The 13,578-nt window shown below is 38.4% G+C and overlaps 1 protein-coding gene across 1 annotated transcript in view; it reads left to right on the top strand.

Annotated features, from left to right (window-relative positions):
• LOC126162015 (esterase FE4-like) overlaps window positions 1-13,578 on the top strand; it is a 431,873-nt gene that overhangs the window by 369,534 nt on the left and 48,761 nt on the right. The window contains exon 8 of the mRNA XM_049918237.1: window positions 6,354-6,532. Coding sequence (XP_049774194.1) covers window positions 6,354-6,532 — 179 coding nt within the window. The remainder of the gene's footprint in view (window positions 1-6,353; window positions 6,533-13,578) is intronic.

The following is a 13,578-nucleotide window of genomic DNA, read 5'->3' as shown; positions in this document are numbered from 1 at the left end:
ATTAGATCTTATTTATTACTTATTCTCTGAACGGTCTTTTTCTACTTTGGTCCCATTGTTCAACATCACTCTGCATAGGAAATTCTGTATTTTCTCATTTGGGCAACGTGTAGTGTACTATTGATGTTTAATGAATTTTTTTTTTAATTTTCTGATGAAGATGATAGAACACTGTCTTTAATTAGCCATTCAAAATTATTACTTGCACAGGCATACAACACATGGTTCACCATCAGCTAAAATAAAGATCAGATGTCATTTTAAGTCTCAGCTGCCTTCTTGGCAGGATAAAAAAGAAAGATACTGATATTTGTCATGCAGGAATACGTGCACCACAAATACACCAACAGGTTGATACTTTTTTTAAAAATGTAACAGACACCATTTTCTAATTGCAGCTTATATTTCCTCACTTAATCATCTTCCTTCCAGTGACACATGACCTTCTGATTCAACAGTCAGATTATATCTCACTGAGGAATAGTGCTTTCCTAACCTCTACAAAAAAATGGTTCAAATGGCTCTGAGCACTATGGGACTTAACTGCTAAGGTCATCAGTCCCCTAGAACTTAGAACTACTTAAACCTAACTAACCTAAGGACGGCACACAACACCCAGCCATCAGGAGGCAGAGAAAATGCCTGACCCCACCGGGAATCGAACCCGGGAACCCGGGCGTGGGTAACCTCTACATGCCTAACAGACACCCTTGGCTCATACGCTGAGGTGACAAAAGTCATGGAATACCTCCTAATATCACGTCCAAACTCCTTTTGTCTGGCATAGTGCAGCAGCTCAACATGGCATGCACTTAACAAATTGTTGGAAGTCCACTGCAGAAATATTGAGCCATGCTGCTTCTACAGCTTTCCATAATTGCAAAAGTGTTGCTGATGTGAACAGTTGTGGCCCAGTGACAATTCAATCATTGTTTGGGAACATGAAGTCCATTAATGGCTGCAAATGGACTCCAAGTAACTGAACATAACCATTTCCAGTCAATTATCAATTCAGATGGACCAGAGGACCCAGTCCATTCCATGTAAACACAGCCCACACTATTATGGAGCCAGCAGCAGCTTTCACAGTGTCTTGTTGACAACGTGGGCCTCTGAGTTTGTGGAACCTGTGTCACACTCAAACCTTACCATCATCTCTTACCAACTGAAACTGGGTCTCATCTGATTAGGCCATTTAGGGTCCAACAGATATGGTCACGAGTTCAGGAGAAACCAGTGAAGGCAATGTCACACTGTTAGCAAAGACACTCACATTGGGCATCTGCTGCCATAGTTCATTAGTGCCAAATTTCGCCATACTGTCCTAATTGATACATTTGTTATGCATCCCACATTGATTTCTGCAGTTGTTTCAAGCAATGTTGCTTGTCTGTTATCACTGACAACCCTACACAAACACCACTGCTCTCAGTCGTTATGTGAAGCCCATTGGCCACTGCATTGTTCATTGTGAGAGAGAATGCCTGAAATTTGGTATTCTTGGCATGCTGTTGGCCCTGTGTAGCTTGGAATACTGAATTCCCTAATGATTTTCAAAATGGAATTTCCTTTGCATCCAGCTCAAACTATCATTCCGCATTCGGTCTGTTAATTCCCATTGTGCAGCCACAGTCACATTAGACACCTTTTCACATGAACTACCAGAGTACAAATGACAGCTCTACCAATGCACTGCCATTTTACACCTTGGGTATGCGTCTTTATATGTGCATATCACTAATCTGTGACATTAATCACCTCAGTGTATATCACCTGGCCCATTTCCTTCTGTTTCAGTGCACTTTAATACACAGTAATTTGAGACAGCCTTCATTAACATTCTTATTTTTTTTTTTTTTTTTTTAAGAGAAATATCAACTAGTATGTTTCCTGTCATTTCAGTCCCAGATCTAAACAAATGAAAAAAATATAGATTTGATACTAATATCAGTCATTTCTCCATGTTTTTACATTTTAACATGTCACCTTCTTCTCATTCATCTCTTCACTCCTACCAGTGGTAGGGGTGCCTCGTTGCTCTCCCCCTCCCCATCCTCTACTATATTTTCTGGAAAGTAAGTCTTATTTTTACCAAGATGGTTGAAACTGCTGTAGACACTTGAACATACATATAACCAGCTTCCCACCCAAACAAACGGAGGTGCTGGGGTCAAATATCATCAGGGCTATCAACATCCAGTGCAACAAATCTAAAAACTGGGGATTTCCCACTAATATAGTTTGATTTTTGCATGTCACCTTCTCTCTCTCTCTCTCTCTCTCTCTCTCTCTCTCTCTCTCACACACACACACACACACACACACACACACACACACACACTCTTTCTCTTTCTCTCTCTCACTCACTCACTTTCAGAGATGTTGCTGAAAAGTCCATCCATTTACGTCAATGCATAAACGCCATCTCATTGCTAATGATTGTCTAACATGCTCAAAACAAATAGCTTTAATAGAGGAGCAACTAGTTCTTCTGGGGTTCCTCTCAATGTCTTATATGAGGTTTGTCCAGAAAATACATATAAAAGTTGAATAATAACTTTATTTTACAATTATTCTGGTATTACAATATGGTCTCCTTCAAAGTACTCACCCTGAGATGCGATATACTTCTGCCAACACCGTTTCCACTGTTGATAACATTGCTGAAAGTCTTCAGTTGTGATGTTGTTCAGTTGCCATGTCGTTTCCACCTTGATTGCTTCCACATCTCCCAAGTGCCGCCCCCAAAGCACCATTTTGCATTTCAGGAACATGAAGACGTCACACAGGGCAAAATTGGGTGAATAAGGCAGGTGGCCTGTCACAGTGATTGAGCTTTGGGCCAAAAACTCGCACGCAACGAGTGATGTGTGAGCAGGCGCATTGTCATGATGAAGGATCCACCTGCCCCCTTTTGCCAACTCTGGTCAAACTCAGGCCACACGAGCTCTGAGACGTGTCAGAGCTTCCATGTAAAAATTTCTGTTCACTTTCTGGCCGGGAGGGACAAATTCCTTGTGAACAATGCCCCTAGAATCAAAGAAAACAATCAAAATTGGCTTCACATTGGACCTTGATTTTCACAACTTTTTTGTTCTCAGTTCTCCTGCTAGTTTCCATTCCTTGCTTTGAGATTTGAGCTCCACATCGAATTCGTAAAACCAGGACTCGTCTCCAGTGATGACTTGGTTGAGGAAGTCCCCTCATTCCTCTGCTTCCAACCAATCCTCACAGCACTCAACCCTCTTTGCTTTCTGTTCTGGCGTCAAGAGCTTCGGTATGATTTTCGCACACAATTTCTTCATTTCAAGTTTTTGTGTCAGGATTTTGTGAACGATTGTTTTGGGGATTGACAGCTCATCAGTAGTCATTCTGACTGTCAATCTACGGTCTTTAAGAACACAAGCCCGAATTCGTTCAACATTTGCATCGGAACTCGATGTCGACAGGCGTCCTGGGCGAGGGTCATCGCTCACTTCTTCTTGGCCATCCCGGAACCTTTTTAACCACTTGTTCATGGTTGGTTCCTTCAGAGAATTGTCTCTGTAAACCTGTTTCAAACACTCAAAAATCTTTGATGTTGACGCGCTGTTCCTCAATCAGAGAGAGCTCTATGCCGACGGCAGGTGAAAAAGGGTAACTGCCAACAAACTGCTGCACACTCCCACCTTCACGCAGAGTGCTCTGACTTGAACTGAGCATTGATGGGATTGATTACAGCAGTAGTACCACCTGGCAGTGACTGCAGCCTATAACATACAGACATTATTCAACTTTTATACATATTTTCTGGACAAACCTCGTACAACAAACACCTCCTCTTCGCCCACAAAAAGAAATACATACGAGTGAGGTTAGATGAATTTGGTGAGTTTGGTATGGCCCAGCCCTCCCCGTCCAACAATTGGGGAAAAAATGGTCTAAATGTTCTCTGACATCAACTCTGATGTCAACAGCAAAGTGATGCAGGGCCTGTCATGATGCAACCATAATCATTGCATGGCAGCTAACTGGAGTACTAATAGTACTTCACAGAGAAAGATATGGTAATTACCTTTAAAAAGCATGTGAGGCATAAGTTCAGTCAGATGGTTGTGAACTATATCAGCTCACACATTTATGGTAAATTTTTGTTGATAGTGGAACACATAAATTGCCTTAGGATTTTTCAACTTTCAGACATGGCTATTGTGGCTGTTGAATATTTCTTCCCTTGTGAAGGCAGCCTTGGCAGTAAACAAATAATGTGTTTAGAAGTCATGGATGTTTACAGCTTGGTGTAGATTCCATTGGCAGATTCCACATACCAGGGGAAGTCATCAGCTGATAGGATTTATTCCAACACTTGAACGTATGCATGCCCTTCTGGTTCAGGACATTCCATAAGTTGGTGATTGAGGTACTTAGTTTCTTAGCTGTGGATCACAAGCTGCTGCTGGAGTGTCCTCAATTTGCTTTAGCATAGCTTCTTCAAACTGAACATTTGACTCACTGTGAGGTCAGCCAGTCTCTTGTCATTCTGGTCTAAGGGATCCTGACACAAGAAACAGCCATTAAATATTTGAAATGTTAAATGATTTGGTAACCTCCATCCTGGAAATCATTCACTGTATAGCTGCCTTGCTGTGCAGTGTGTTGCATTGTGCCTCTCCATAACTGAGATGCATGCCAGCTAACTCAGTTACTATGTAATCAGTCATCAAGACCCTGTAAACATCAGTAGAAGCTTTCATGTAAACACAACTCAAAATAAACAGTTGCAGTACAGCTATTTATCCCTGAACATGCACGCTGCTACCAGTAATGAAAACTTACCCTTCCTAGCAGTAATATGTAACTGTATTGCAGATCAGATTCCAGTGTCAATATGTTGCATACTAAATGGTCAATACAACTGCGAATGCTGGCCTGAGGGAAGTCCAGCATTGAAGTCTTCAATGGCCAACAGCAGGGAAACAGTGTGTCTGTGACATCTGTTTCATGTGACAGAAATGTTCCTTTTTATCTACTTTAATGACTTGACAAATTTGTCTACATATCTCTTTTACATCCTGTTCATTTATCATCAAGACTGTCACCAATTTGTGCACCAACCTTAAAAACTGGAAATTTCATCATAATGCATTTCTTTTCAATTATTTTCATGTGTATGGGACATGTCAAATAACTCCACAAATTTGTATACTTTGTTCTTTTACATCCTATTAATGCATAACCAAGACTGTCACAAATTAGTTAGCAACCATAAAAGCTGGTAATTCCACTCTAAATAGTTTTTTCAATTATTTTCATGTGCATGTTGCATTACACTTTCTCAGAATGAGCATGTGGTAGATTTCCTTAACCAGTATAAAGAGATGTGTGGGTAGCCAACATGATATAGTGTGATACACCTTTGATACAGAGAGCATACAGCCCAGCTACATTATATCAGGTTCTAAACTGAACTGTCTTGCTCATATTGCTCTCAGATACTTCACACTACTGTGGAAACTCTCTTATCAGCAGTGTCACTAGCACTGATGTCCCCAAAAGCATCTGCTGTCACTGTTCACACCAAATATTGGTCACCTGTGGATTTCCTCCCTTTCACAGCTATTTCCTTGCAGTGTGAGTTCTCAGTGTACAACTGTTTCATATGACAATGACCTGAGAGAGCTACCAGTGTTTTAGCAAGTCAAATACATATCATGAGTAATAATGGACAATTACATTTCTTGTGGTGTTCTCAGATATACTTTTGCTGTTTGTGTCTGCCTGTTCAGAATTACATGCAGTGTTGTGTTTGCTAAGTTGTCTTCAGTACATTCACATATCTGATGTGGTGTTCATAACCATAATCAGTGACAGACACCTGCAAGGTGTCCTAGCAGTTAACAGATATAGCATTGGTTTGAGTCATGCTCTCTACAGCTTCCTGTACCAAGTGACTGAATGAAGGACCTAGAGTTTCATATGATCAATGCTACCAAAATCTATATTTGCTAAGAGTATATTGTAATGTTGGGGCATGCCTTGCTCTTATTTGATTTCTCCTGCAAGTCATACATAGTGTGTCTCTCCTGTCCTTCACTTTATTAGCTTCTTGGTTCTCCACACTTAACTTCATCAATCCTTTTCTTTTCTCCTTGATGCCTTAAGACATGTGCCCTGATTCCAAATGTCCAAGATTCCATTAACTTTCTTACAATGCTGTCAGCAATACTACATTTCTTTTACTGCTGGCCGTATGAAAATAATCACAAAAATAATACATCTGTTTACAAAATTGGTACTCATTTATCCTAAATTCTGGTTAACAACAAAATACAGTGATTTTTTCTGGAACTGAAATTTGTTTTTATGTTTTACAGTTACTGGAATTCTAAAGGATACAGAAAAAATGGATTTCATGATTGACAATTTTGAATTAGTGTTTGGTGATAGTCTTCTTATAAAAGACCTACATACAAGAAAAGCAGTTTGTGATAAATTAAAACAATTTTATTTTGGCAACACATCACCAGATGATCGCTATAGGAGGCTTGTTTTGGTAAGAAATATTTATGTAAGAAAATCACAAGCAGTCTAATGGTAGAGAACAATATGTAAGGATCCTGCACAACAGGTGAACGTATTATCATGTATATGTGTTGGTACATGGAAGCTGTGAAGTAGGATGAAGGAGTAGCAGGATAGTTCAGCAGTTAAGTGCATTGGCCAAACAAGGCAAAGTCTAGGTCTCAGCCTCATTCTGGCACACAGCTTTAGTCTGTCAGGGAGGTATCAAGTGAAATATTGCTTACTGTATTCCTTTTGTCTTGTTTTTAATATGGTAAATTTGGACCTTCATGCTTCCTCTTCCATTGGACCAGACACATTCTGTTTTGTGTGAAAGGCATATGTACTTTTTCCACAATAATATATGCAAATATATTATTATCTTAAATTACAGTACAATGAAAGTGGTCCAAACATTATGAAGTTGTTGGAAGAATCAGCAAATATTTAATAAACTTAATTTACATCAATAATTCTAGTCAATAGTCTCCTGTTTCTATCTGAGTAATATGTTGCCTTATCCTGAGATTAATGCATGTTAAGATTTGAGGATGTCACCTGAAGAATGTGGTGAAATACAGAGCACAGTCAAGCAAATAGGAAGCCTCAATACAAGCCTTTTTCAGTTTGATCACTTCCTTAATAGATTTTACTGTAGAGCCCAGACAGTGAAGAAAAGTTCTTTGACCTCCAGTCTTCAATCAATTACTCTCATGTCACTATAAAAATCTGCTACAGTGTCACTCATTGTTTCATCTATAAACCTTATAAACATGTAATTAAAACATTCCTCTATAGTTTCCTGTCTTCCTGCCAGCAAGTCTCTAAGGTTATGCTCTTCATTAAACAGGATCAATCTACTTACTGCCTCCCATGTTTGATTTCACCTCCAAGGATGTAACAGTCCCATTGAGGCAAGGGAGTTTTTCTTATCTGATTCACTGCAAGAAACTCAGTCTTCTCTTCCATAAGTTCTGTATTCATCCATACTTGGACAAAAATTTTGGGTGAGGGAAGTGGGGGGGGGGGGGGGGGAGACTATGAGGACTTCTTAGTATTTTCCTTTTTTCTTGATGAACCATTATACACATTACTCTTTGCACTAGAACTGAATTTGCATAACCATTTCTATGTTTCCATGGTCTCTACATTTCTGGGCTCTTTTGAGTCCTCCTTTTCCCCTCTTTCCATATTTTTCCATAATATTTGCCCTATGAAGTCAAACAGATTGGTTCATATGGTTTCAGACTAAGTACTTCCAATCTATGTTTTTTTTCTGAGTGCTTTCAAACCAATATTTGGTTTTAAATGTGGCCTCAGATTCTTCATAGGTCTGAAAATCTACTATATAGAGCATCCATCATCACACAGCATCCCTGTTCAGCTGAATCAAACATCCCATATCTCAGGAACTGTCCCTTTAAACGCATTCAGATACAATATAAACTGTCCCTCACCTGCAGGTTCAGATGTGGGTAAATGATGGGTCAGTCCTCTATTGTTACACAATGTAAACTGTTCAAACTGATTGGCTTTATTAGCACTTTATTTAACCAAGACATCTCTCTCTCTCTCTCTCTCTCTCTCTCTCTCTCTCTCTCTCTCTCTCTCTCTCCATGAATTACATTTTTTTTTAAATTTATAAATCAAATTAATTCCTGTTATTCTTTCTGATAGGCATGAATATTTGTGTAAGCCAATATTTCTTACTTAATATGGGTTACCTTAGAAGACTGAGAGAAACCTCTGTTTAAACACTGACAGAAAAAAATAACAACACTAAAAAATAGTGTGATGATATTTCAGAAATACATTTATCTAGGTGACATAAAAAAATGGCTCTGAGCACTATGGGACTTATCATATGAGGTCATCAGTCCCCTAGAACTTAGAACTACTTAAACCTAACTAACCTAAGGACATCACACACATCCATGCCCGAGGCAGGATTCGAACCTGCGACCGTAGCAGTCGCGTGGTTCCGGACTGAGCGCCTAGAACCGCTAGACCACCGCGGCCGGCTAGGTAACATATTTAAGTGATTAACATTGCAAGATCACAGGTTAAGATAAACACAAGATAAGCCACTGCAAATGTGAACTGCTGGTATATTAATAACTGGTGTAACCACCACAATGTTGAATGCAAGCATGCAGATATGCATGCACTGTATCATACAGGTGCCAGGTGTCAGTTTTTGGGTTGGAGTTCCATGCCTGTTGCACTTGGTCAGACAATATATGGATGTTTCCACAATGAGATTTTCGCTCTGCAGTGGAGTGTGCACTGATATGAAACTTTCTGGCAGATTAAAACTGTATGCCGGACCGAGATTTGAACTCGGGACCTTTGTCTTTCGTGGGTGAGATCGAGTCTCAGTCTGGCACACAATTTTAACCTGCCAAGAAGTTTAATGTAGGAATGGTTAATATTATTTGTGGATTACACTGGAGTTTCAGTCTGATAATGTCCCATATGTGCTCAGTTGGAGACAGATCTGGTGATCAAGCAGGCCGAGGCAACATGTTGATATACTGTAGAGTATGTTGGGTTACAACAGTGGTATGTTAGCAAGTGTCATCCATTGGGAAACACCCCCTGGAATGCTGTTCATGAATGGAATAACCAGATTTACATACCAATTCACAGTATGCAATTGCATCCCAGACCATAACTCCAGGTGTAGGTCCAGTGTGTCTGGTGTGCAGACAGGTTGGTTGCAGGCCCTCAACTGGCCTCCTTCTATCCAACATGTGCCCATCACTGACACTGAGGCAGAACCAGCTTTCATGAGAAAACACACCAGACCTCCACCCTGCCCTCCAGTGAACTCTCACTTGACTCCACTGAAGTCACTAATGGTGATGGTTTGGGGTCAGTGGAACATATGCTACTGGATATCCAGCTTGGAGCTGCCCTTGAAGTAACCAATTTCATTGAGTCAGGCTGCAGTACCAACTGCTGCTAAAATTGCTGCTGCAGCTGCAGTACAATGCACCAGAGCCATATATAGAACATGATCGTCTTCACTCTTGGTGGTGCCACATGGATGTCTGGAGCCCAGTCTTCCTGTGACCGTACAACACCATCACCACTGCTGCCAACAGTCATTTAGAGTGGCTACATTCCTGCCAAGCCTTCCTGATAGAAGGAACATTCAGCTTCTCATAGCCCTATTACACGACCTCATTCAAACTAAATGAGGTGTAGATAATGATATCTTTGTCATCTTAAAGGCATCCTGGATTAACATTAGCTCACCATGTCCAGTCCCAAAGGTAACTAATGCTCATGGCTGTTACAGCAAGTATTTAAAGCAAACCTGATCTGCATCCTCATAGTAGTGCTACTAGCTCCACTCTTGCAGCTGACATGTATTTTTTTTTTTTCCCATCAGTGTAACATTTGTGGATGTAGAAAAAGCTTTTTGTATTGTTGACTGGATTATACTTTGATATTTTGAAAGTAACAGGAATTAAATATAGTGAGAAATATGTCATCTACAACCTGTACAGAAATGAGACTGCAGTTATGACAGTCAAATGATATGAAAGGAAAGCAATTGTCGAATAAGGAGTGAGATAAACTAAAGTTATTCAGTCAGTTCATTGAGCAAGCAATAAAGGAAATCAAGCAGAAACTTGGAAAGAAAATTAAAGTTCAGGGAGAAGAAATAAAAACTTGGATATTTGTCAATGACACTATAATTCTGTCAAAGGTAGCAAATGACTTGAAACAGCACTTGAAGAAAATTGATAGTCTTGAAAACAGATTGCAAGATGAACATCAACAAAAGGTAAACAAGTCTAATTGAATGTAATCAAATTAAATCAAGTGATGCTAAAGGCATTGCATAAGTAAATGAGGCACTAAAAATTGGCAACAAAATAACATAAAAGTCAAAGTAGAGAATATATAAAATGCAAGCTGCCAATGACAAGAAAAGTGATTCTCAAAATGAGAAATTTGTTAATATCAAATATAAATTTAAGTGTCAGAAGTCTTTCTGAAAGTGTTTTCTTGGAGTGTACCTTTGTACAGAAATGAAATTTGGATGATAAATGGTTTAGACAAGATGCTTTTGAAATGTGGTGCTACAGAAAACTGCTGAATATCAGCTGGGTATGTTAAGAAATTTATAGCACAATTTGACTAAAATAAAGTACTGGTTGTAGGAAACAACCTGAAGCACCAGTTAACAAGAGATTTGATAAAAGAGAGAACAGTGAGGTGAGACAGTGGTGGTGGTGGTGGAGGGTGGTGGGGGGGGGAGGAGGGGGGAGTGTCAAAAAAGTAGAGGAAGACCAAGGCTTGAATAAAGCAAAAAGTTTCAAATAGATGTTAACCACAGTGGTTCTGCAGAGGTAAAGAGCCACATGCAGGACAGACTAGTAGGAAGAACTGCTTTAAACCAGTCTTCAGACTGAAGCCCACAACCACAGCAATGTCAAGATGATCACAATTTGCTTTCACATTTTCTTCTGGTTAAGTACCAAACTCTAAGTTCAAAGATCTTCAGTTCAGTCTTCAGTTGATACCAGAATTTTTAACTTTTAATTATTCATTTCATTACTAATATTCATTAATATGAAAAATACTGAGCTGTACTCACATTTGCAATCTACATTTAATTGTGTCTCCTCTATAACAAACTGAGTAGATCAGTCAAAAGGTCAGAGGAAAGCAGAAGCGTATTCACCACCAACATGACCATGCCTTGTAAAGCATTGTTGTGTTCAAACTAACTTTCAGTTTGGTTACAGCATTTCTTTTCAATCAGTCTCCTCTATACAAATGTCTTTGCACACTTCAGAGAATCAACCTTATTATCTATCTTTCCCAATCAGGGATACACTCTCTTCCTTAAGTTATTGGTAGTTACTTTCATATTGCATAAATAATTTGTACATTTAATCATAATAATGTGTAACGAGTCATTTTATACTCACATTATGCACTGATATGTAAATATGGCTACATGTTGACCACTTACAAGCCTAAAAAATGTAGACTGAAATAGTAATTCCAGCCCACTGCCTTTTAAAAATTACATAAATATAAATTCTTCTGTAGAATAGAAGTAGTTACCAAGGACAAATTTACTGTCTTGATTAATACCTGTTTTTTGGCTCACCAGTGAAACACCATTTTGGTTTTCATCCCTTCATCTTTGAGCTGTACTTCATTTCTCAAATCCTCTTTCTCTGTGAGTATTTCAGTTCATAAGAGTGTGCAGTTGCTCACCTTACTCTCTCCTGTCTGGTTTGTAGCGCTTACAAATTCTGAAACTCATCTTCTATTCACCATTATAACTGGTCCATACAACTATGTAATTCCTTTTGCAAATCATCAATATGTTTATGCATATGTTTCTCCATTTACTTCCTTAATTTCTCTAATGATAACATTATCAGACTTACAACTTCATTTTCTAGTACAAAAGTTCTTTTCAACATCTGTTTTAGTTATTGGTTCATTTATTTAGAATCAATTATAGTTATCACTTTGATTATTGATTCCTTGTGTATTTGATTACTGATTTCTTGTGTATTTTATATATATAGTAACCTCAACATTACTAAGCTTAAAAAATGAAAAGTTGTGAAATTCCTTTTTTACTGAATTTCAGTAGCCCTCTACTTTCTTAGTAGGCTTTATTTATCAATTGCTGTCTTTCCTTACTCTTATTTCTCTCAGCTGCCTTGCTATTTCTCATTTGTGTGGTTCCTCATGAAAGAGATGAGCTCATGATCCACTGACAGAAAAAGGAAGCCCTTACAGTTGAGACAATATTCAACATCCACACCTACTAGGCACTGTAGGCAAACTTGCATGTGTCTCTATTAGACAAGTTGCTACAGCCATACAAATACAATTAACTGGGAGAGTGTACCCTCAATGTACCAATGCACAGTCTTCAGAATGCCAGGTGGAATGCATGCCCTCAGCAGTCTAATCATGCCGTCAGCTGTCAGCCAGCAGTCTTATATGCATCTTTCACATTTTTACTGTTGTACTGTTTCCAGAGTTTTATTGCTGACCAATTCTCAATTAGTCTCTCAAATTAATTTAATCATAACTCCATATCCACTCCATTCCTTTGCATAAATAAAAACAAAAAATGTATGGGTCACTCTTACATACTGAAAATGTATTACATTTTGTAATGTTACAGGAAACATTATTAGTCTTCTACTTTGTTAATAAGTGATAACTCAATAATTGCAGCACACTTATAGGTTAAACTTTGTAGTGGTTTGGACCTCTAGCAATGCAAAAGTGATATCATAATTAATGCCTTAGCTTCACTCCCATAAAACCACCACTCTCCTTTAAAATACCAAAAATAAAATAAAATGGAAATGTTCATTGCAATCAAAGCATTTTATTCTGCTAAGATCCTCTTACATAATGTATAGGTATCATTATATCTGTGGTTCTCTCATTGACATAATAAATTACCCAGTACAACTATTGTAAAAATCTCAATTCAGTGTTGTGCATCAGCACTGTACCATCCAGAAATCAGTGTGTACAGTGGTTTCTTTTCTTTTTTTTAATACAAAACACTGGTTTGTGTCATGTGAACTTCTATGAAATGTATCATCATTTCAAATGATTATGTAAGCAACTCAACTGTGGCCTGCATTATGTTTTCCAACACAAATAACAATATAAATACTACTCTGTTTTATTTATGTTTTTAATCTTACCTCTCAAAAGTACCAATAATTCACAAGTATATTTGGCTGGGGATAAGGACATGTACATTATGAACATGATATCAGTGGCAAATTTCCATGTTGGCCACAAGTAGACTATTCACATTTTTCCATCCCTACCATTCTCAACAATTCAAAACCCTACTTTGTCAATGAAATTGTAACTTTATGATTTGTGCACTATCATCCTAGTAACACCACCTTTTTCCAGTACTTAGTATGATTGTGAACTATAGGATTGATGTTTAGATCCTAGATTATTTTTACAACCCAACAATACAGTTAAGATTGCACAAAAAATAGTTTTGGGGTATAT

This window comes from Schistocerca cancellata, chromosome 2, assembly GCF_023864275.1.
Source record: "Schistocerca cancellata isolate TAMUIC-IGC-003103 chromosome 2, iqSchCanc2.1, whole genome shotgun sequence".
In the NCBI taxonomy this organism is placed as follows: Eukaryota; Metazoa; Arthropoda; class Insecta; order Orthoptera; family Acrididae; genus Schistocerca; species Schistocerca cancellata.
Note: the sequence above shows the minus strand (reverse complement) of the source record. Positions and strands in the feature narration are given on the sequence as shown.